This window comes from Vipera ursinii (assembly GCF_947247035.1).
Source record: "Vipera ursinii genome assembly, chromosome: 2".
Taxonomy (NCBI): Eukaryota; Metazoa; Chordata; class Lepidosauria; order Squamata; family Viperidae; genus Vipera; species Vipera ursinii.
Window position 1 is genome coordinate 23,430,610 of NC_139513.1, and position 25,223 is coordinate 23,455,832.

The 25,223-nt window shown below is 43.9% G+C and overlaps 1 protein-coding gene across 1 annotated transcript in view; it reads left to right on the top strand.

The window, feature by feature from the left end:
• VARS2 (valyl-tRNA synthetase 2, mitochondrial) overlaps window positions 1-21,054 on the top strand; it is a 37,050-nt gene extending 15,996 nt beyond the window's left edge. Inside the window, exons 16-32 of the mRNA XM_083355149.1 lie at window positions 165-268; window positions 1,625-1,706; window positions 2,606-2,682; window positions 3,047-3,134; window positions 3,264-3,372; window positions 4,888-4,958; window positions 5,446-5,571; window positions 9,399-9,503; window positions 10,657-10,725; window positions 10,812-10,890; window positions 12,003-12,130; window positions 13,932-14,084; window positions 16,575-16,784; window positions 16,946-17,057; window positions 18,995-19,176; window positions 19,704-19,838; window positions 19,987-21,054. Coding sequence (XP_083211275.1) covers window positions 165-268; window positions 1,625-1,706; window positions 2,606-2,682; window positions 3,047-3,134; window positions 3,264-3,372; window positions 4,888-4,958; window positions 5,446-5,571; window positions 9,399-9,503; window positions 10,657-10,725; window positions 10,812-10,890; window positions 12,003-12,130; window positions 13,932-14,084; window positions 16,575-16,784; window positions 16,946-17,057; window positions 18,995-19,176; window positions 19,704-19,838; window positions 19,987-20,079 — 1,923 coding nt within the window. The 3' untranslated portion in view covers window positions 20,080-21,054. The remainder of the gene's footprint in view (window positions 1-164; window positions 269-1,624; window positions 1,707-2,605; window positions 2,683-3,046; window positions 3,135-3,263; window positions 3,373-4,887; window positions 4,959-5,445; window positions 5,572-9,398; window positions 9,504-10,656; window positions 10,726-10,811; window positions 10,891-12,002; window positions 12,131-13,931; window positions 14,085-16,574; window positions 16,785-16,945; window positions 17,058-18,994; window positions 19,177-19,703; window positions 19,839-19,986) is intronic.
• The last annotated feature ends 4,169 nt before the right edge of the window (window positions 21,055-25,223 follow it).

Consider the following 25,223-nt stretch of genomic DNA (forward strand, 5'->3'; position numbering starts at 1 on the left):
TAACGGCTGGGTTTCACTCAGCACCACTGAACAGATGGTGTGGACTTTTTTCTTTTTTTCGGGGTGGGTGGGTAATTGTCCCTTCTGAAGAGGCAACTCAACCAGTTGCCATAGTAAAACAGATGCCACCGAGCTCGTTTGGACATGGGCGCTTCCTTTTTCAGGGACTGCATCGATTTCTGGCTCGAGAGAAAGTGTTGGCTGCTTTGAAGGAGAAAGGGCTCTATCGGGGTGCGAAAGACCATTGCTTAGTCCTTCCCATTTGCAGGTAATGGGACCCTGAAATGTTTACGTTGGGCTCCCTCCTGTTGTTGTGATTCCGGGCCAGCCTGTGATCCCGGCAGCGGAGTCTGAGGAATCAGAGGAGGAGGGGGGGCTGGAGACCCATTAGAGTCGGAGGAAGGCTCTGATGAGTTACCAGACTTACGAAGTGAGGAAGAACCTGGCCCCTCCACTCGTGGTCAAGCTGAAAGCCAGCTCGGCTGGGAGGCGGAGTCAGACTCGGAGGAAGCACAGCTGGAAGACCTCAGAGACCCTCGGAAACGTAGGCAGGTCACAAGAGTAAATCAGAGGGAGGCAATGGGGTGACTCCAGGGGAGAAGGAGAAAGCAGTGAGAAGCCACGCCTTGGGGGCTGCGTAACAAAAAGGGAATGTGTGGGCAGGGCCGGTTGCTGGAGGCAACCGTTCGCAAAGAACTTCTGTGTCCAGAGACGATGGTCTGTTTATTTTACCACTGAGCTATTTCTTGTTTTGGCTCGTGCTCTGTTCTGTTTGTGGACAAGGTCTGTAACTTCAGTGAAAGGGGTTTATTTGTCCAGTCTACTGCTAAATTAGGGGTTGCCTTGTGAAGTAACAAGGATGTAGTAGGCTGGGGCAGAACACCTGTCCCCCTTTTGCCTCCCTCCCTCCAGGGTGATGGGACAGATTTTGTGAGAAGCTGCCAAGAAGTCACGGGAGGTCAGACAGGGTAAAACATTTGACAAAAATACATACATATTATTTATTTATTTATTTATTTATTGATGGGATTTATATCCCGCCTTATCTCCCGAAGGACTCAGGGCGGCTAACAACAAAACATATAATAAGTACAGAAAACAAGATAAAAATAAAATTGAGAACATCTGTGCAATAAATTAAAATTAGAGAGTTTAAAAAATAAATTAAAAATACTAAATATAAATTAATTAAAATGCCTGTCAGTCCAGGTCAGCCTGGTGGAACAGGAGTGTTTTGAGGCCGCGGCGAAAGGATTACCTAGTTCGTTAGTGAAATGTTTGCAAGAAAACCACCAAGCTGAGAGGGCACCAAGGACCCCATAGGAACCTTCAATGCACTTTGCAAAGGTCTTCCAATGCCATGCTTAGCTTTCCTTGTACAATTTGAGCATCCTTATGTTTATTAACCTTTTAGAAGTTGCACTGATAATGTAAACCTCCTGAACTTTAAAGGTTTAACTCCTTTAGCTCCTAGCTTTGTACCGTTAACTGTATTCTGTTTTCATTTCTAATTTTTTACAGCTGCCTCACCTGCTTATCCGAGTGAAAGGTGGGGCCTAAATTAAATGAAAAGGAACAAACAGATTGTAAGGGAGCTCTGGGTTTATTTTTTTTTCATCCACAGCCGCTCTGGAGATGTGATTGAAATCCTCTTGAAGAACCAGTGGTTTGTCCGATGTGAAGCCATTGCTCAAAGCGCCTTAGAGGTAATGCTCCAGATCAGGGGTTGGGCCACTAGGGCAATTTTATAACCCGTGGAATCCAACTCCCAGAATTCTTGAACCAGCTGTGGCAGGCTCAAGAAATCTGGGAGTTGGAGTCCACAGGTCATAAAGCTGCCATAGTTACCAATCTTCGCTTCAATTTTTTTTGGGGGGAGGGGCTTGTTTGAAGAATTGGCAGGCCCTTCAATATATCTAATTTTGAGAATGAACCTGCAGATAGTCCTTGAGTTATGACCATAATGGAGCCTGCCCATTAACACTGTAAGTTATAACAGTCAGAAAATAGGCTGGTCCCACGACCAATTTGATTTTAGGGCTTTTGCAGCCATCATTAAGCAAACATGGTGGTGGTTAAGTGAATCCATTGTAAGTCTCGGTCTTCAGCAAAACTGTTGTGAAATGCAGTCAGGTGACTGTGGGGTTGTTGCAAACAGCTATAGCTGTGACTATGTTGCTGAGCCCCAAGTGTGGTGACATGAAGAAGGGGTGACAGTCAGGATTTTGGACAACGGATCGCAGGTCCCCTTTTTCAGATCTGTTGTAACTTTGAACTTGGTTATAAGTAGAGGACTAACTGTAATATATTTTATACATGGCATCCATGCTTTTTTATCGTATGGTCTGTTGAAAAAACCCTCTGTGGCTTGATTCTAACGTTTATTGTTTGCTATCATAATAGTCAAGTCCATGCAGGAGTAAAACTAAAATCAGACAAATGCTATTATGACTTCTTGTGACCTGTGATCCCGGTCATAGAAATTAAAACTTCGCTGTAGAGGCATACGACGGTGTTAAATTGTACAGTTTTGTCATAACTACAGTTAAGAAGAAAATAAATAATAGATTCTGTAAGAATTCCCCTCTCCTGTTTATCTCCTAAGGCTGTGGAATCTGGATCTTTGAAGCTCACCCCTCAATTTTATGAGAAAAACTGGAGGACCTGGCTCTTGAACATCAAGTAAGACAAGGGGGAGCTTCCATGAATAGTTGCATGTTCTTTTTATTATCCTGTTTGGCTGGGTGGGATTCATGTTGTTGAAGACTGGCTCAGCACTGTAGCCTCCGCAGACGAGAAAAATGGCCTTTATTAAATAGCTTAATGGCTTAAATTATTCTGTATTCAGTCTTGTTGGTGGTAACATTACATGGCCTCTTGAGCTGAGCTTTTGTGGATGTTTAGGGATTTCACCTCTGAGGAAGTTATACAAAAGGACGATCTTAGTGTAGGGAAGACCAAGCTAGATGATTTAGTACGATGCAGAGGTGGGTTTTTTTTTAATCTTTTAAACTCCTCATGCTGTCCTTCTGGTGTCCTTGCTTAGTGATTGGTGTATTTCTCGACAACTGTGGTGGGGTCATCAGATTCCAGCCTATCGGGTCATGCTTCCTGGGTCACCTGACCTAGAAGAGGTAGGCATCAAGCTTTCTGACTGTCGATCAGGAACTGAAAATGAATGCTTGGCTGAGGAGGGAAGTGGGGAAAATGTCTGCTTCTCTCAGCCATCATGCAACTTATATTCCTTTGTGTATGCATCTCAGCAGAGGGAGAGCGATGGATTATGGGTAGTGGGCAGGACAGAAGCAGAAGCTCGGAGGAAAGCAGCTGGCATGCTGGGAAAATCTGAACAGCAGCTGGAGCTGGTGAAAGGTAAAGCAACAATACAGGAGCTTACAGGTAGTCCTCGACTTAACAACAGTTCCTTTAGCGACTGTTCAAAGTTACAACAGCACTGGGAAAAGCGACTTATGACTTATTTTTCACACCCATGACCGTTGCAGGATCGCTGTAGTCACATGATCAAAGTTTGGATGCTTGGCAACTGGTTCACATTTATGAAAGTCATGTGATCATCTTTGGCAAATCTGACAAGCAAAGTCAATGGGAAGCTGATTCACTTAACAGCCGTGTTACTAACTTAACAACTGCAGTGATTCTCTAAAACAACTGTGGCAAGGAAGATTGTAAAATTGGGCAAAGCTCGCTTAACAACTGTCTCACTTAGCAACAGAAATTTTGGGCTCAACTGTGGTCGTAAGTTGAGGACTATCTGTACATTTCTGTGAGGAAAAGAGCTATTTGGGTTCCCAGGAAGACGTTTTAATGAGTATTCACAAAGAGGCATCTGAAGGCAATTAAAAGTGCTAGTTTTGACCTTTATGGTTTGTCTCCAAGATTCTGCCATTATTGCCAATCTGAATAATCATACTTTTAGTCTTCTTGTGGACTTGATTTCCTGGTCTGTTCTAGCTCCTGACACAGCCTTCTGAAAAAAATTACACATATAATTATTGCTTTGGAGGACCTCTGGCGATGAGTTATTTATTTATTTAATCGGTGTATATGATGCTGTCTTATTTGGCATTGGCTAGTATCTAATTGTGTGATTTTTCTTTTATGCTGTATTATTTGACGGGTATAGTGACTTTGACTATAATTGAATTGTTATATGATTTTGTCCTTACCCAGGATGTTTTAATCTTGTGGTGCTGATGTGGTTTTAATACCTCTATTATTTATATCTATATTTATATTCTCCCGTAAGGGATGCGGTGGCTTAGTGGGTTAGGACGCTGAGCTTGTTGATCAGATGGTCGGCAGTTTGGCGGGTCGAATCCCGAGTGCCGCGTAACAGAGTGAGCGCCTGTTACTCGTCCCAGCTTCTGCCAACCTAGCAGTTCGAAAGCACGTAAAAATGCAAGTAGAAAAATAGGGACCACTACGGTGGGAAGGTAACAGCGTTCCGTGCACCTTTGGCATCTAGTCATGCCGGCCACATGACCACGGAGACGTCCTCGGACAAGCGCTGGCTCTTCGGCTTTGAAACGGAGATGAGCACCGGCCCCTAGAGTTGGAAACGACTAGCACGCATGTGTGGGGGGAACCTTTACCTATATTCTCCTGTAGATGATTTCATTAAAACATTTAATCCTGCTTTGTCTTTTTGCCCCCCCCCCAAGACTTTTAAGACTGGGCGAGGCAGCTAGAAATAGGACTTAGGAGAAAGGGAAGACTTTTCAAAACCAGCCCCTGTTGCCTTCCTGAAACTGGATATATTTCTATGAAACTTTTCCGCAAACATCTGGCTACCCTTAAGTCTTTTAGAATCTAAGGGCTAGGAGATAATTTAAATGCAAAATTTCCATTTGTTTTTCTCTTCTCTAGATGCTGATGTCTTGGATACTTGGTTCTCCTCCAGCCTCTTCCCTTTTGGTGCTTTGGGCTGGCCCCAGAAGGTGAGTAAACCTATGGAGAAGTAGAGCAGTTGGTTTGCATTGACCATATTTGTGGTAGTCTGGACAGGAAACCAAAACCATGAGTAGTAACAATACCTTTATTTTAAGGATAGAGTAACAGCCTTGCAAGTCTGACAGTACTCCTCCCCTCCATGGCCTGTGCTTCCCAGAGAACTAAGAAGGGTCCCTTCCATCCCCATTCGTACTGTGGGCTGTGATCTTTCTTTATCTGACCATTGCCCAAGCTATAGCTTTTGCTCCTGTCTGCCAAAGTTATTCCCATTACATTACATCCTGCTTTCCTACATCTAGGTATATTGGATTCCAACTCCCATCATCCCTGACTCTTGCTTAGGCTGACTGGAAATTATACGTGAGAATCGAACTGCCTTTCTTATCAGCCGTTATCAAGATGGGCAGGATCCTTGTGAATAAGGTGTTCCCTGATGAAGACGGTCATATCAGAGGCATCTCTGTTTCCCCTCAGACAGAAGACCTCCAGCAATTCTTTCCCAACAACCTTTTGGAGACTGGGAGTGATCTTCTGTTCTTTTGGGTCGCCCGAATGGTGATGCTGGGAAAACAGCTAACTGGAGAACTGCCTTTCTCTCAGGTGAGGGCCGGAAGCCAGGTGTCTTGCCTTTTGGGCTTCAGGGGCCTGAGGGCACAGTAGGGATACCCAACAGAGACATAGGAGCCGAAGTATCCATTAACACTGAAAAGCTGTGTTTAGTCTTAGCCAGGTTCTTCAATAGCGTGTTTTTCCTCACAATCTGCATTTTCCCTGTTGGATTTTGTTTCTTAATTTTTCTGTCACCCTGAAATCACTCCTGCTTGGGCTGCTACTGTCAAACCTTCAAACGCTCGGAATACAGCCATGTTTCTTCGTTTTTGGGTCGCCACAGCAATGGGAGAGGGGGGGAGATGCATTCTTATAGATTAGTCAAAACAATAACTTCCTTGTGGGAACCAAGGTCAAGCGTTAGGAAGCCCGCCAAAGGTGTTAATTGGGGATTGTGATTTATGACACACTAAGGGGGGGAGTTCAGCTTTTACTTTGTAACCTTTTTTGGGGGGGTAACTTTCATTCTTGGTTTCACGTATGTTCGTGCTGATATTATGTAGCCATTAAAAGTGTTCTTCCGGTGGCTCCGCGGCGACGGAGGGAGCCTTCCCGGGCTGCCCGCGGCTCAGCTGGTGTTTTTTCGCCCGAAACAGCGCCGATCAGCTGTTCGGGCGAATCTGAAGCCCCCTCCTCGGGAGAAGAGGAGGGGGTGAGCCCCCAGGTGGGGGTTGAGTTCGCCGGGGCCGCCTGAGCTTGGAGCTTGGGCGGCCGAAGGATTGAACTCCCCCGTAGCCTGGGCTGCTCCCAGCTGACCAGCGTCTCTGCTCCTGACTTTATGGAGCAGAGCCAGGCGTCTGCGACCATCCCTGCTTGAAGGAGAGACTATGAAAGGGAAAGAGCAGGCAGAGCAGTACAAGAGGGAAAGATGAAGAGATGAAGAAGATTTTATTTTACTCTCAAGCTTGATGGACTTTGCTTAAAACTTAAAGTGAAAGTGCGTCACAATTGTAAGTAAAAGATGGCGGCGAAACCTCCCCCTAGAACTTTTCGGAGTGCTGGAAATTCTCCGGTGCAACAACAATCATTGCTGCAGGCGTTGCATTCTCCTGATGTATTGACATCGAAGGATCTTGAAAAACATACCCAGTTAATTTTGGAGTCAATGGGTGTTAAATTTCTACAGATGGAGGAGAAATTGGAGAAATTGGAGCAGAGAATGGAAGAAAGGATGGAACAGAAACTTAGAGAAATGAAGGTAGACATTTTGTCCTCAGTGCAAAAAGTTGCTAAATGTGTGGAGGTGCTGGATGATCAAGTGCAAGACTTGATTCAAAAGAATGCTTTATTAGAAGCAAAAGTATTGGAAATTGAAGATTTAAAAGACAAAATTGACAGTGAACAGAGCTTGGCCCAATTTTACCAGATGCAGTTTGCTGTGAGAATTAGAGGCCTAAAAGAGAATATTAAGGAAGATTTAAAGCAGCTGGTTTCTGAGGCTTTTGAGGGAGTATTGAATCATCCAGCATCTGAATTAAAACAAGGTATGGACAAAGTGTTCCGTGTGAATTCGTGGATTGCTAAACAGAGAAAGTTGCCTAGAGATGTGGTGGTTTATTTTGTAAAAAGGGAAATTAGAGATGAAGTTATACAAGCTGCCTACGATACCAAAGTTGTGATTGCTGGTCAACAAGTTTTGGTTTTAAAAGAAATTCCTCCAAAGATTTTAAAGAGAAGGAAGGATTTTATATTTCTTGTGCAAGAGCTCAAGCAAAGAGATATAAGGTTCAGATGGGAGATCCCAGTTGGGTTGAGCTTCATGTATGATGGCAAAAGATACTGTTTGAGTAATGTGAAGCAAGCGCATGATTTTTATAATAATGTCTTGGAAGTAACCCCATTAACACTTCTGGAAGCTGCAGAGGGATCTGGAGAAGGAGAACATCAAGAGGATGAAGATGCACAGATAGACGAGAAGGGTACAGGAGGAGTTCAAGCTGCAACTCTTTTGGATGATCTTAGAGAACAGAGGGTGACGCGTGCTGCCTTAAAATGCTCAAAAAAGAAAAAAAAATAAGATCAGTAGAAATCTATGGAACTTCCACAAAATATTTATAGTTAAGTGGTAGTTGTGTTTTTTAGGGAAAAAAAAAAAAGTTTTGGGATGCTATGTATGGTAATAGATTTTTTTTTTTAATTTGGAATTAATGGACAACTTACTACAGAGGAAGAGGAAGAAAGTTTTGTGGGTTAATGTGGGTTAATTTGTGTAAGAACTATTTATTAATGTGCAAATGAGAATATGTTAAGGTAATAGTGAATTGTGGAAGAACATAGATGGGAATAATGCTAGTTTTTTTTATTTTAGTTTTTTATATATATTTAGTATTATTAAGGATTGGTTTACTATATACAAGCTAGAGAGTGATGGATTTTAGAGTTTATAATTGTTAGTATATGATTGTTTATGATTGACTTTTAGATATATACCTTGTATTTTGCTCTGGGAAGTCGGGGGGGGGGAGGGGGGAGGAGGGGAAGTGGAGGGGGGGAGGTAGGGGAGGGAGGAGGGGGAGGGGGAGGGGGGGAGATAGGGGGGAGGTAGGGAGGGGAGGAGGGAGGGGGAAGGGGGGTTTTTTTTAAAGGAAAATTGTATTTTATAAAACTTTTCAATAAAAAAAAAAAGTGTTCTTTGAGGAAAGCAATTGCCTCAGAGTTCTTATTTCTACTGGTCTCATTTATCGGAACCATGACAGTTACGTTGATTGATATCCCCTGTATTTGCCACACTGAATTCATCTTAAAATTGTTATTTAGACAGTCCTTGACTTATTACTGGTTGCATAGCAGCTGTTTGAAGTTTGAAGGCCCCCTTCATGATCACGTGACCGAACTTTAGGCACTTGGCAACATGGATGCATTTACAGCCATGTGCAACTTCTCACAATGACATGACCGCAGTTTATGATGCTTTCGCCCAAAACCAGTACTCCTGATTTTCGGTAAAACTGTGCCCATAACAAAGCATGTGCTTGTTTAATGACAGCAGTGTTTGTGTAAAAACCATGCTTTACAACTGCTACATTCACTTAATGGCTGCTGTAAAAAAAACCACACACCATAAAATCAGGTTGTTCATGCGACAATCCTGTTTTGTGACCGTTAGAACGTATAACCATAATAAGCATAGGTTGAGGATTATCTGCGTTGTACTTTGTCACTCTGGATCATAACTGCGGGACTATAGTGACCTTTTATTGTCTTCCCAGTAATGCGGTGTAAATTAGAAATAAACAATCTTGTGCCCTTCAGTTAGATTGCACTCCACCAGCTTCAGCCAAAGTCGGTGAAGAATTGTAAAAACATAGCCTAAAATAGGGAACATCCTGTTGTTTACTTCTGTTTTTGTTGAAACTGCTACAGGATAGGCGGTTTATTTGGGGCTTTAAATATCCAGAATGTAGCTGATGATGAGGAACCATAGTTATACAAATTACTTGGAGAAAATCATGTTCCTTTCTACTGGTCAAGCACTCCCACACTCCTAGAGTACGGGATGTGATCTTAAGTTGCTGGGTGGCAGTTCTGCCTCGTATGTCAGGAAGATTTTCTTACGGTATTTGTTCATCAGTGCAGTCAATTAGGTGGAGACCTGTGGGACTTCTCTCCTGGATGCCCTTGGTAGACAGAGGACACACAGCCAATGATTAGAGACGCTTGAACTTGGATTGAGCAGAAGGTGGTGCTTACTTACTTAACCTTGGTTACCTCTCAGTTCTAGGATTTTACGAAACCTGTCTCTGAGAAAACAAGAGTCCAAGGTGAAGATGGTTAGCAAAGCCACGTGCTCCATCCTGTCTTCTTTCCCTCTGATTCAGGTGTTCCTTCATTCCTTAATCCATGATGCTCACGGCAGGAAAATGAGCAAGTCTCTTGGGAATGTGATTGACCCTTTGGATGTTATTCATGGGGCCTCTTTGCAGGTATTTTTTTCTTTTTCTTCCCCCCCCCCCCCACCAATATTTTATTGGAATTTTTTTACATAAGTCATTCAGTAATTTGTAAACAGTATGTTGTCTGGGTAACATTTATAAAACAGTCCTTCACAATTAGTTTCTATAATCTTTATTCCATATGTTAATTTCATTTGCTTTCCCCTTTCCCCAAAGTATCTCTCTTTGCAAAACATTAGATTAAGACGATTCTCATTATTTTAATTAACAACAGTTAAGTATATAGTTTCAATAAGTCATTTTAGTTGCCTTATCATAAATCCTGTTACTGTGTTTATTTCAGTTTATTTCTCCCCCCAAATTCTAAATGTTCTTACAAGTGGCAATCTTTTCAACATTTAGCTATATTTACATTGGTGGAATTAATTCTATTTTTTCCATATAAACCCTCTCAGTCTTTGCAGGTATTTTCATTTGGGGACATTGACGAGTTTCCTTAGTAGCCTTCCCTTTGAAATTTTTTTTTTTTAAAAAATCCACCAACTGGGCTTCTACATCAGAGGATGTGGGATTATAGCCTGGAGATTCAAAACCTTCTTAAAGAAGCGAATAAGGAATGCTTCATCTTAAAGTACCTTTAAAGTACCTGAGGCCTTCTATATGTGCCAGAGGGCTTATATCATGAAAAAAAACATGAGAAAAGTGCTGCCAGAATTTGAGTGCTCTTAATTTTGGGGAAGGTGGCTCAGTGGGTTAGGATGCTGAGCTTGTCGATCAGAAGGTCGGCAGTTTGGCAGGTCGAATCCCGAGTGCCGCGTAACAGAGTGAGCGCCTGTTACTCGTCCCAGCTTCTGCCAACCTAGCAGTTCGAAAGCACGTAAAAATGCAAGTAGAAAAATAGGGACCACTACGGTGGGAAGGTAACAGCGTTCCGTGCGCCTTTGGCGTCTAGTCATGCCGGCCACATGACCACGGAGACGTCCTCGGACAAGCGCTGGCTCTTCGGCTTTGAAACGGAGATGAGCACCGGCCCCTAGAGTCGGAAACGACTAGCACGCATGTGCGGGGGAACCTTTACCTTTACTTAATTTGGGGGAAGGTTTTGGGTGGGCTGTAAAAATGGGTTTGGGTTGCATGGAAGTGGCTTCCCGTCAGTCACTGACTGCTGCTATTCGTGTTTCAGGTCCTACAGCAGAAGCTAAAGGAGAGCAACTTGAGCCCACGCGAGATTGTCATTGGTACCGAAGGCTTGGTAAGCCCTTTTCCTTCTTGGACCCCACTCCCCTTTATTCCCACGGCCCTTGTGGTCTCACTCCTCCCCTCCCTGTTCCTTTTCAGCTGCAAAATTTTCCTCAAGGAATTGCTGAAAGTGGCTCTGATGCTCTGAGGTTTGCTCTCTGCCGTTACGACGCCCACGGTGAGAAATTCATTCAGTCAGTCATTTTTAATTTTTCCCCCCATGATGTTGATCTGTTGCTGGCCCTCACCCCTCACCCTTCTCTTCATTAAGAAGAAGAAAGCCAACAGTTTATTATTGACCCTGGCCATCGGTCAAGCTCCAGGCAGTTGGCCAACCAAGGAGGCTAGAATGATACAGATTTTAGAAAAGTCTCTTTCCTGCTGGTCTGGGTTGAAAATATAACCTTGAAAATTGTAAGGGTCAATTCCCACTGGACTTGCATTGAATTCATTAAAGTGTCCCTCCCTCCTTCCTGGCAGTAGAAGTCCATATATAATAATAATAATAATAATAATAATAATAATAATAATAATAATAATAATAATAATAATAATAATAATAATGATGATGATGATGATGATGATGATGATGATGATGATGATGATGGAAGGGATCTTGGAGGTCATCTAGTCCAACCCCCTGCTCAGGCAGGAAACCCTATACCATTTCAGACAAATGGGTGTCCAGTCTCTTCTTAAAAACTTCCAGTGATGGAGCATTCACAGCTTCTAGAGGCAAATTGTTCCACTAATTAATTGTTCTAACTGTCAGGAAGTTTCTCCTTAGTTCTAGGTTGCTTCTCTCCTTGACTAGTTTCCATCCGTTGCTTCTTGTCCTGCCTTCAGGTGCTTTGAAGAATAGCTTGGCTCCCTCTTCTTTGTGGCAGCCCCTGAGATATTGGACCACTGCTATCATGTCACCCCTGACTCTTCTCTTCGTTAAACTACACATACCCAATTCCAGCAACCGTTCCCTATATGTTTTAGCCTCCAGTCCCCCAATGTCTCCCAATATCTTAAAAGTTTTCAAGGCTGTGAAGCCCTGCTTTAACTATTATACCAAGCTGGCTTTCTTGTAGCAAAGAACCTCCTGTTTATTTATTTAGATTTAAAGGAGATGTGAAAAAGTCAGAAGAATTAGGAAATCTGGGGTGTCAGGAGAAATATTATGGGAGGGATAAATAGGCACCCTGTAGTTATAACATAACACAACTGCTGGTCGTATAAAATAATGACAACTGTCTATCAGAGGTGCACTCGAAAATTGAGACTCAATTCATACCCCAACAGGCACCAGTATTAATCTAGATATGGCAGCCATGGAAAAAGCCTCCCATTTCTGCAATAAGGTGTGGAATGCCCTAAAGTTCACTTTGGCAGCCTTGGGAGAAGAATTTGCCCCTCTGGATCCAGAGCAGGTAACTGGGAGTGACAACTTTGATGTGATTGTGACAAGATGTTTGAAAATGGCAGTGTCTTTCGTTGTATGGGATAATAATAATAATAAACCTTTATTGTCAAAGTACAACATGTGTACATTGAGATTAGCTGAGCCTCCCCCCGTGCTCTCTCCCCCCAACACACAGTGACAACAAACCCTCCATCCTACCACACCATGTGAACCAACTACATCAAGTCAATTCTGCATAAGATTATGTCCCATTTAAAAGCCTAACAGCCCATGGATTGAGACATTGGGGACCCCTATACTGAATTTAGGTGATATTCCTAACGTTGGGTGCCCAAGTGGTGTTGAAAATCATTGGATGTACAGTAGTACCTTTGGTCAAGAAGTAAGAAGAGGCATAGATAAATAAACTTCAGGTCCCCAAATTATTGTGGGTCTTCTGAACTTTGGATTCCCTGGCGGGGTGGATAACCATCTCATATAAGAGAATAACAAGAGTTGGAGGGGACCTTGGAGGTCTTCTTGTCCAATCTTCCATCACAAGCAGGAGACCCTGTACCGTTTCAGACAGGTGGCTATCCAGTCTCTTCTTAAAAGTCTCCAGTCATAAAGCACCCATAATTTGTGAAAAAGCCATTCCACTGGTTTATTGTTCTCGCTGTCAGGAAATTTCTCCTTAGTTCTAGATTGGTCTTTCCTTGATAAGTTTCCATCCATTGCTTCTTGTCCTGCCTTCAGGTGTTTTGGAGAATACGTTGACCCCCTTTCATTCTCCTCAAATGTTGGAACACTGCTATCATGTCACTGCTAGTCCTTTTTTCTCTTAGATTAGACCAGGGGTAGGCAACCTTGGCTCTTTTATGACTCGTGGACTTCAACTCCCAGAATTCCTGAGCCAGCATGGCTGCCTCAGGAATTCTGTGAGTTGAAGTCCACGAGTCATAAAACAGCCAAGGTTGCCTACTCCTGGTCTAGACATTGATTATTGCACTAAAAATTAATTATTAACTCCTGGCAATTGTCTCAGAAGTTGTGGGAGCTGTGTTTCTGCTGTGATTTTGCCATATAACCATAATTTAGAAACGACCATATCTAGAACAGTACGGGAAATTCCATTCCTAGCGTCTACCACCTTCAGCACAACTCCAGTCATGGAGAGCAATTCAGTGGAAATAGGGGCTGTGCTATAGAAATCTGGAATATGGCGTTTTTTACTACGTGTGTACAAGATAGTCCTTGACTTACGACCATATTGAGACCTGCCCATTGTGGTCATAAGTCAAGATAGTCATAAAGTGCATCGCCACGACCCAGTCTTGCAACCTCTTTATTCAGTGGTCATTAAATGAATCGCCAAGGTCATTAAGCGAATCTACGTTCATTAGCGAATGCCACAGTTTAAGCGTTTTCGCTGAAAAACCTAAATAAATGTCATTTTTCAGCAAAATCTTAAACGGTCACTTGACCGCAGGGCACTGGAAGCGGCAGTAACTGCACTCACATGACCGTGCGGGGTGAGGGGCCGGCTGTCGGCACTTCCAAACCAGGTCATAAATACCTTTGGATGGCCTGTCATAACTGTGAGCAACCAGTCGTAAGTTGAGGACTACCTGTAACGGTCCCACTTTCAAGCTTGTCTCCAAGGGCAGGCCTTTCCTTGCCTAGGATCCTCTTTTGCCTCTGTATTTATGGCTTCTCTGCAATCAGTTTTTAACCACTTTATCTCCTTCTCTTTTCAAGGAAGGATATGTTCCATGAATCCCCGAAAAGCATCATCGTGACTGTGGATTATCTTTCCTTCTGCCCTCCAGGTCTTCCCAAGCTTTCCGATGGAGCAGTGGATCTTGAGCCGTCTCTATCACACTGCGGAATATTGTGCCCAGCACTTTGAGAAGTACAAACTGCATTCTGTGGCCAATGCTGTTTATCTTTTCTGGCTGCAAGATTTCTGCAGCACTTATCTGGTGAGCTTACTGTCGTTTCAGGGTTCAAAAGATGCCCTTTGCAGTGGGATGGGCTTAGCTGGCCCTACGAAAGACTGCAGGTCGATGTTAAGAAGGAAAATGCACAGAGAGTCCAAGAATTTGGGGGATGAGATTTTTTCGGGTGAGATTCCTCATCGGAGGTCGAGTGGAGTACAGGCAGTCCTTGTTGTGATTCAGGGTCAGCCTGTGGGTTCGGCAGTTGGGTCGGATGATTCAGAGGAGGAGGAGGGGGGTGTTGGAGAGCTTGCTGAGGATAGCCTTGAGGCTCCGCAGAGCCCCCAGCCAGGCCCCTCCCATCTGGTTACGACGCAGACCCAGCTGTGTGAGCCTGACAGCGTGGATGAAGATGACCCACAGCTGGCCCTGTTCAAGGACGCCCGACGCAGGAGGCAGTCAATCAGGAGTAAACAGAGGAAGGCAGTGGGGCACCTCGGAAGGAGGCAGAGAGAAGCCACGCCTTGAACTGTTTAAAAGGGGAATGTGTGGGAGGGCTGGTTTGCTGAAGGCAACCGTTTGAATAGCTCCTGTTTCATGGTTCATGTTTTGTTTTGCTCTGTTTTCTCTGTTTGCTCTGTTTTGTGTCCATAAATTTGGCAGGCTTAGTTCCAGCCTCTTGCCTTCTTGTAAAGGGGTTGTCCCTGCCTTTTCTGCAGGGCCGGTAGTAGGCTGGTACAGAACAGTCCTCAACATACGACCACAACCGAGCCCAAAATTTTTGTTGCTAAGCGAGACAGTTGTTAAGTGAGTTTTGCCCCATTTTACCACCTTTCTTGCCACAGTTGTTAAATGAATCACTGCAGTTGTTAAGTTAGTAACGTGGCTGTTATATAAATCTGGCTTCCCCATTGACTTTGGTTGTCAGAAGGTCGCAAAAAGGGGATCACGTGACCCCCCCGGGACACTGCAACCGTCATAAGTACATGCCAGTTGCCAAGCCTCTGAATTTTGATCACGTGACCATGGGGATGCTGAAATGGTTGTAAGTGTGTGAAAAACGGTCACACTAAATGAAAGGTAGTAAGTCAAGGACTTAACTGTAGATAGATTGTTCTTTGTTGGGCTCTTTTTATGTGCACTTACTGAAAGATCCGGACATGTTGTATGACAGCGCCCAGAAGGTGTGCCTTGTGTTAAAACAGGCTTCCCTGTGCTGATGCGAGTTCCAGGAGTTGCAGTTTAACTCCTGCAGAGCTCATTGGGTGTGTATGTGTGTGTGCGCGCACGCGCATGCGCACACTAAAACTTTCACGGGCCCTTAAGTTTTAGAGCTCCATCACAAATATTCTGGATCAAAGCTGTTGTACTTTAATTAATCTCTTGTAAGACTTCTATGGTCTATGTAAGCAGATATAATTAACCTTAACAGGTGTTCAGATAGTTTGAACTCGTAGAAATACCTTTTATATAGAAATACCTTTATTGCAATTCAGATGACATTGTACAGCATTTCCAGGATATTCCTGAGGTGTCTCCAAGGTTGGAAGATGATAATGCTCCCAGGGTCTGCAAATAATAATAATAATAATAATAATAATAATAATAATAATAATAATAATAATAATAATAATAATAATAATAATAATAATAATAATAATAATTTTATTTGTATACCGCCCTTCTCCCGAAGGACTCAGGGCGGTGAACAGGGCAATACATGTTAAAAGACAAGAATACAAAAATTAAAAGAGATTAAACAAGATGCCCAAAAACTATAACAATAAATTAAAATACATAAAAAGCAATAAAACCCAAACCCATCACCCATCAGGCCAGGCCGGCTTGTTCAAACAGGTATGTCTTTAGATCGCGCCGGAAGGAGCGAAGGTCGGGCGCCATCCGGGGCTCAACCAGAAGATGGTTCCATAAATCCGGCGCGCCCACAGAGAACGCCCTCCCCCTGGGGGCCACCGGTCGACATTCTTTAACCAGTGGCACCCTGAGGAGGCCCTCTCTGTGGGAGCGCACTGGGCGGAGGGAAGTTGATGCCGGCCGCAGGTGCTCCCTGAGGTATTCCGGACCCATGCCATGAAGGGCTTTGTAGGTCATTACCAGCACCTTGAATCTCACCCGGAAGACAACTGGGAGCCAATGCAGCTCGCAGAGCAAGGGTGTAACATGGGAGTATCGGGAAACTCCCAACACAACTCTCGCGGCTGCATTCTGTACCAGTTGGAGCCTCCGAGTGGTCCTCAAGGGCAGCCCCATGTAGAGAGCGTTGCAGTAGTCCAAACGAGAGGTCACGAGCGCATGAGTGACCGTGCGCAAGGCCTCCCGGTCTAGATAGGACCCCCATGTTTTCTGCTAATGAAGCATGGCTCTCTAGGGAAAAAGGAGGAGGAAGTCCATCCCAGAAAGGGGAGGGGAAAGGAAATACATCATAGGGTAGGAGGGTCTGACCGCCCACACCGTGATCTCTCCACACAGCCACGTGGTGGCAGCACAACAAATGTGTTGTCTCTCTTTTCCTAGGAATCTGCCAAGCCCACCCTGAGGAGTGGAGATCCAGTTTGTCTTTTGTCTACTCGGCAGATTTTGTACAGTTGCGTAGACCTGGCTCTGCGCCTTTTGTCTCCCTTCATGCCTTTCCTCACAGAGGAGCTGTGGCAACGGCTTCCCAAGACAGACCTGGAGGCTTCTCGGAGTATCTGTGTGGCCAGGTACCCAAGCCCCGAACACCTGGTGAGTCCACCTTTCCCAGAAGGTTAACTTGCAAGCTCCCTTGGCGACCTCCTTTACTTGGGGCAAACCTAGTTCTTCCTCGGATAAATTACGGTGAGGTTCTAGAATTTGATGGCACGAAAAAAGATACCTTTTCAAGAGTGATTTTCTTCCACTTCCAGAGACATTGGAGTAATCCTGAGGAAGAGGCAAACTTCTCGTTAGTGCAGGAAATTATCCAAGTAATACGTTCCATGAGGGCAACTTACCAGCTAACCAAAGCTCGACCAACAGGTGAGTCCGAACTCTCCATTTTCTACCAAAGCTTGTAGATTGACGGGAGCTAGCAGAGTATCACATGGGTAATACAGGTAGTCCACGAGTTACGAGGGCAATGGAGCCTGCCCATTCCACTCGTAACTCGAAAACTTGTAGAGTGAATCTCGTTCGAGGTACGAGATCACTCCCTTACTTGTTAAAACGCACATGGCTCATTAAGCAAACATGAGGTATCTCAGGATGGGAAAGGCCATGGAGGGCCTAGTGCTGGAATAGGCCCTCAGGGCCTCTCTGACTCACTAAGATACCGCATGCTTCCCCCTCCCTTTCTGCCGTGCCGGACTCACATTGCAAAAGATCCGTCTCCTCTCTGCCGTGGTTCCTGCTGCCGCCCGGATTTGAGGCCAGGGAATGCTTCCACGCACCCCGTGTGCCCTGATCCAGGTTCCGGAGGCCTTTTCCAGGCCGCTGCCACCTGGAACTAAGGCCAGGGGAGGCTTCTTCACCTCCTCACAGCCCAATCCGGGCCCCAGAGGCCTTTTCCAGGATGCTGCCGCCCAGATTTGAGGCCAGGGAATGCTTCCACGCTCCCCTCATGGCCCGATCTGAGTGCAGCGGCCTGGAAAACGCCTCCGGAGCTCCGATCCAGCCTCTGGAGGCACGTGGAAGCATCCCCTGGCTTTGGTTCTGTTCTCTGTTGCCGAGAACAGAGGCCTAAAGTACCATGAGATCACGCGTGATCCTGCATTACTTTAAGCCTCCATTCTCTGAGGATATACTAAAGACCTGGAGCAGCCAAGAAAGCGAAGGATCTCAATCTTCGCAGGATGAGTGTTGAAGGCCTGGTGCCTATGGAGACCCGGGGCGGGGGTGGCAAGGGAGGGAATAACCAGGGTGAATGTTGCAGTGACACTGCGGTCGCTCTTAAGGGTGAACAACTGAGATGGTGCTGCAATGATTTACCTGTGGAACTCCGGACCGCCCCTGATCTGCGTTCATTTCGCCGGGACCTGAAAACCTGGCTTTTCGATCTATCAGGCCTGGACTGAAGGGGTTTTAGCTTTTTAATATTGTTTTAATTGTTGGGATTTAATTAATTTAATTCATTTTAATTTTATGCTTTTTTATATTGTCTTTTATATGCTGACCTGTAAACCGCCCTGAGTCCTTCGGGAATAGGGTGGTATAGAAAAATAAATAAATAAATAAATAAATAAATATTCGTAATTTTGGGACTTGCTCGTAAGCACTAGGGGGCGCTCATCACATAACTTTGAATGAGCGTTAAGTGAACGCTCATAACTCAGGGATGACCTGTACTTTATGGGTGGCACATAATCTTAAAGAATGTATAGGATGTGCCCATAGGCCTATGGATTGTAGCACCAGCACCACCAGAAGTAAATTCTGGTTCTTGGCCAAAGTGTCATAAAATGTGGTCATGTGACCACCGGGTGCTGCAAATGGCCATAAACGCTGCCTGGTTGCCAAGCACCCAAAGTTGGGTCACAACCATGGGGGGAGGGGTTCCAACTACCAAGTGATCAGTCGTAACTTGAGGACTATCTGTAATGCTGTTCTTCACTTAATTAATACAGTATGGTGTAAACATAACGTATATGCCCTAGGAAACCCAAAAAATTCACGTGACTCGCTTTCTTGGGATATTTGCTTTTTTTGCAATGATCTAGAATAAAACACACAATATCTCTTGAGGTATCCCTGGGTTCGTTGCAAAGGTAGGCAGAATATCAAGACTTAGGTTTAGCCGATGAGGAAGTTTCTCCTTGCAAGATTTATTAGACATTTATTTATAGAATTTATAAAATATATCCAAGTGAGGGTAATAGCAAGGTTCCCAATCAAAAGTATGTTGGATTCTTCTTGTCTTGGGGTCTTAACTTCTTGAAGGTGACACATACGTATTATTATTTTTCCTACTTGTCCCCCAGTGTATCTAGCTTGCTCAGAAATAGGCCCCTGGGCTGCCTATGAGAAATATCAGGAGCCATTACAGACGTTGTCTTTGGCTGGATCTGTGAATCTTCTCCACAATTCTGAGGCAATGGAGCTACCTCTGAACTGCCTGGCTGTGAAAGTCAATGGTCACACTAGCATTTACATGGATCTGCAGGTGGGTTACAATTTAGGCTACTACTGGCTTCAGGATTCATAGGGAATCAAAAAAAAAAAAGGAGGTGATTAAAAGCAACTGGAATGTTTATGGCCTCTTTTCAGGGAACATGTATAGGCCAATGCGAGAGAGAGAGAGAGAGAGAGAGACAGACAGACAGACAGACAGACAGACAGACAGACAGATATAGAAATTAATAGAGATTGATGGAGATAGAGAGCTATTGATGGAGACAGACAGATACTGATAGATATTGATAGAGAGATATAGAGATATTGATAGAGACAGATAGAGATAGATATAGAGATTGAGATAGATAGATAGATAGATAGATAGATAGATAGATAGATAGATGATAGATAGATAGATAGATGAGAGATAATAGATAGATAGATGAGAGAGAGAGAGAGAGACAGAGAGATGAGCTAATGATAACTGAAGGACCATAGACAGAGAGTTGGGAGTTTAGAAAGTGGGTTACATCTTCCATTCAACCAATTTTTTTTCTGATTGTTCCCTCATCCTAGGATTTGGTAGATCCTCACAAAGAACTCCTCAAACTGACATCTCGGCAGCAGAAATTAATGCAACAGCTGGCAAATCTCACAGAAAAACTTCAGAAGCAAAACTCCTTAAAAGCCAAATTGAATCATGAGCAAAAGGTATCAAGAGGTTCCTGGTTGTTTGGTTCCACCGGGCCAGTTGATCTTTGGAGAGCCTGTCATAGGGCTCAAAGAAAGCCGTTGCCATGAAAATAGACCAGGCACGGCCCCACCTACTTACTTAACCCTCTCTTTTCCCCCCGCACAGATTTCTTTGCTTCGCTCAGAGTTGGAGCAGACAGAAGAGATGCTTGCCAGTTTTCAGAAAATGGCCGAACACCAGGATGCTCAGCGGACTTAGGAGAACTAGAGGATTTGCTTTGTTCCAGATAGCAGAATTAACTCCAAAGGAAACGATGCTGAGCTTGAGGGCAGACGCTGGAAGGTTTTACGAGAGTTTAGGAATCACCTTCTGTGGTGGGAATTGATCTTAGATTTTATCGCACAGGATTTGGTGGCACCGGCCCAATTTTAGAAGCATCAGTGGACTAACCTACATAAGCAGTCATGGAGTCTCCATGGAAGAGATGTGTTTTTGGGGGGGGGTTTTTTGCATAGGATCCTTTACTTCTAATGGAAATGTGAATTCTAACAAGAAATCAATGTTCTTTCCACCAAATTCATTCTTTGCCCACAACGTGGCCAGATTTCTTGGATGATCAGCACATTATTGTAAAATCTCAGCCCAAATAGACTGTATTTCGAACCCCTTCCAGAAGTATCTCCACATTGAGAGCAAAATGTGTGAACCTGACCGTCCAAGGGGAAGAAGTCACAAGAAATTCACATAATAATGATGGAGGCTGAGAAAATATTAGAGCCGTCATGGTGGCATCTGCTGGGAAAGCTGTTTTCGATATGAATGTATTACTTACAGATGGTCAATAAAGATTATTTGAACAAGGATATGAATGTCAGAAATATGCCATGCTTTGTTCTAATTCTCTAATGGAGAGAAAACAGGCACTGTATTTTTTCCCCCCTAGGGATAACTTCCTTTCCATTAGCTGGGATGATCAAACGCAGGGGTAGGCAACCTTGGCTCTTTTATGAGTCCTGGACTTCAACTCCCAGAATTCCTGAGCCAGCATGGCTGGCTCAGGAATTCTGGGAGTTGAAGTCCAGGACTCATAAAAGAGCCAAGGTTGCCTACCCCTGATCAAAAGGGTAACATTTTTTTTGCCCCCTTTGACTACACACGTCAGACTGTTTCACTTGACTTGGAGTATAATATTGTTTGGTACCCTATTAAAATATTTATGCTTTTAAAACTTTTTACTTTTATACTTTTTTCTTTCTTATAAGAAAAGGGCTGGTCCTCCCAAGTTGGGAGTGCACGGAGATCCTTTGTTGAAAAGCAAAGTAGTTCAGGACCATGGACAGTTCGCTCCGGCTAGTCATAAACCCAAACTGTAGTTGGAGAGTTGCCCTAATACGGGGAGTCCGTGACTTAAGTAACAGTTTGACGTTCTGATGGACCTACCCGAGCAGTGCTTATGACCTGGATTTAAAATTCTGGTGTTTGCTGCCCCTTCTGTGGTTGCATGACCACACTAGGTGCTCATGTCCAGCCACATTTTCAGTGGTTTGCAATGTTCCATGGTCACATGACCTCATTTTATGAAAGAAAAAAAAACTTGTATAAAAATTTAATAGCATAAAGTATATAAATATAACTTTATAATCTAGGTGTATATGTATGATCCTTAAAGTTTTGGTCACCACGATGTAAAAACAGGGGGAGGGCCTTCTCTGTGGGAGCACCAGCCCTTTGGAACCAGCTTCCCGTTGAGCTTCGGATGGCCCCGGACCTCCGGTCCTTTCGCCGCGACCTCAAAACTTTTCCATCAGGCTGACCTGGATTGATGATGGGTTTTTAAATATGTTTTAATTTTTAACTGTAGTTAATTTATTTTGGGGCTGTTATTTAATTCGTTTTTAATTTTTGTATTGTTTTTTATTGTTGTAAGCCGCCCTGAGTCCTTTGGGAGATAGGGCCGCATATAAGTCCCAAAAATAAATAAATAAATAAATAAATGTTGAGACTCTAGAAAGGGTACAGAGAAGAACAACAAAGATGATTGGGGGACTGGAGGCTAAAACATATAGGGAACGGTTGCTGGAATTGGGTATGTGTAGTTTAACGAAGAGAAGGGCGAGGGGTGACATGATAGCAGTGTTCCAATATCTCAGGGGCTGCCACAAAGAAGAGGGAGTCAAGCTATTCTCCAAAGCACTTGAAGGCAGGATAAGAAGCAACAGATGGAAACTAGTCAAGGAGAGAAGCAACCTAGAACTAAGGAGAAACTTCCTGACAGTTAGAACAATTAACCAGTGGAACAATCTGCCTCCAGAAGCTGTGAATGCTCCAACACTGGAAGTTTTTAAGAAGAGACTGGACAGCCATTTGTCTGAAATGGCATAGGGTTTCCTGCCTGAGCAGGGGGTTGGACTAGATGACCTCCAAGGTCCCTTCCAACTTATGATGATGATGATGTCAGTTTTGATTTCTGGCTTCAGAAATTTGCAGGGCTATTTAATTTTTCCTGTATGTTTTTGCTGCCCTCTAGTGGACACCTGAAATGTTATAGCTCAGATCTGGTAGCCCAGACTATTTATTATTACTGCTTTAGTAAGTTTGTTATTTTACCAGCACGAGGCCTGGTTGTCTCAAAAAGAGAAGCCAAAGAGAACTGTCAAAAGAACCATTTCTAAATTGCTGGCTTATTTCCACCCAGTCCAATTTTACTGCTCCATTAGATTGCCATCTTGCAGTTTGTTCTATTCATGGTGGCTGTAGAATCAAATCCAGCCACAGTGGTGACCCATTCCTACTTTTTGTTGGCATCAAATTCCTTGGGATAGGCAAGTAAATCCATTCTGACTGATTCTACAGGACTACTTGGTAATGAATAACTTCATCAAAAGCTACAGTCAAGAAAGACGCTGCTACTTTTTAAGGTTGCCTGACTCACTACATCAATCAGTGCCTTGCAAACTTTTTTCTCCGAAAGCACTGTTGTAACTTCAAAGGATCGTTGAATGAATGGACGTAACTCAAGGATTACCTTGAGTATTATGAAACAATACCATTGAATGATCTTTACGTCATTTCAACAAATTTATATTGGTAATTTCGTCAATTTTTGTCCTAATACTTTGGGAGATTTTTTGAAAATCTTTTAACACGCATGGCGATCTTTGAGTCAACTTAAATGTCCCTGTTTGTGTATTGTGACCCAAAGGAGAAAAAAAACACTTTTGAGTAACATGCCCAGGATTGGAAAGCACTAGACTGCATGGCAGTACAAGGAATAACAGTACAGGAATCCATAAATCTGTTTCCTTTCTCCTTCGTATCCCTTCCACTTTTCTGGGAATTACTCAGCAGTTTTCTATGGCAGGGCTTTTCAACCAGTGGTACGGGTACCACCTGTGGTACATTGGCACCTGGCAGGTGGTACGCATCCATCCTAGAAAAGTAGCGAGGGAAGGGAATAAGCTGAACCGGTGGCAGCACCGCACAAGCCTGAGCGAGAGACGGCTGAAGCTGCAGAGCTGTCAGGGCTCAGCAGAAGCACCAGGATCAGCACCAGGCTCCAGCTGGAGCTCGGCGCTGATCCCGGCACTTCTGCTGAGCCCAGAAGAAGCACCGATCAGCTGGAATGTTGCAGCATCTCCAGGGTCTTGTGATTTACCTTCAGATGCTTGGCAACTGATTCATATTTATGATGGTCACAGTGTCCCAGGGTCATGTGAAGTGAGAAAAACCTGCTGCAACCACCCAGCAGATGGGGAGGGGAAGGGAATAAAAACCAACCTCCCCACCCCACCCCCGCTGCCAATCCTAAATAGAAATGCTCACAATGAAAATCTTGGACAGGAGGAAGAGTGCCTGTTGCCCCACATTATATAAAGCTTCAATTATTCTAGTAAACTGGTCTAATTTTCTTTAAAATAAGGCTTATTGTAGAGAAAAATAGCATGAAGCAGTTCACTGCATTATTTGTAAAAACAATAATGATATGTGTGTGTGTGTGTGTGTGTGTATGTATATGTATATATGTACACACATACATACAGGTAGTCCTTGATTTGAGCTAGTTTAGTGACCATTCAAATTTACAGTGGCACTGAAAAGTGACTTATGATTGTTTTTCACACTTATGACCATGGTCATGTGTTCAAAATTCAGATGCTTTGCAACTGGTTCATTTTTATACCAGTCACGGTGTCCCGGGGTCACGTGATCACCTTTTGCGACCTTCTGACAAGCAAAGTCAATGGAGAAGCCAGGTTCACTTAACAACCGTGTTGCTAACTTAACAACTCCACTGACTCACTTAAGAACTATGGTAAGGAAGGTGGTAAAATGGGGCAAAACTCACTTAACAAATGTCTCACTTAGCAACATAAATTTTGGGCTCCATTGTGGTTGTAAGTTGAGGACTACCTGTATCTGGGTTGTGAAGTCTTGATCTCTGCTGCCATCTAGTGACCAAATGAATCTTTATAGCTCAAACCTGAGGTTTGTGTTATCTGTGTGCATGCCTTTGAGTCAGTGTTGACTCCTGGCAGGTACCTGGACAAGTCCCTGCAGTTTTCCTGTTAAAATTTCAGAAGTGGCTTGCCATTGCCTCAGTCCTAGGGTGAGAGAGACAGAATGGCCCAAGGGCACCCAGCTGACTTCAAGCCTAATCTGTATTAAAACTCATGGTCTCACAGTTTGTAGCCTGGTGCCTTATCCACTACACCAAACTGGCTCTTAGATCTGGTAAAAAGATAAAGGTAAAGGTTCCCCCGCACATGTGTGCTAGTCATTTCCGACTCTAGGGGCCGGTGCTCGTCTCTGTTTCAAAGCTGAAGAGCCAGCGCTTGTCCAAGGACGTCTCCGTGGTCATGTGGCCGGCATGACTAGACGCCAAAGGCGCACGGAACGCTGTTACCTTCCCACTGTAGTGGTCCCTATTTTTCTATGTGCTTTCGAACTGCTAGGTTGGCAGAAGCTGGGACGAGTAACAGGCGCTCACTCTGTTACGCGGCACTCGGGATTCGACCCACCAAACTGCCAACCTTCTGATCAACAAGCTCAGCGTCTTAACCCACTGAGCCACCGTATCCCTCTTTAGATCTGGTAACCCTTCTCTAAAATACAAGCAATGTCAGCCTCCCCTTCATCATATTTGTGCTACATTTAATCAAAATGATGTGAATTAATCATGGGCTTGTTCATCCATTTATCAGGTTTTAACCCTGACTTTAATACTTTATTGGTTACTTTTCAAACCCAGAGACGCCAATAACCACTGTATTACTCTTTTGCTTTAGTCATCCTTCCAGCTGGCCAACAAAGTGTTTGATGTCATAATTGCTTGTATTTGCATATGGTTGGGAAGGATGGATGCCTCATAGATACAGATTGTGAAGTTCTCGAGGTGCCATGTC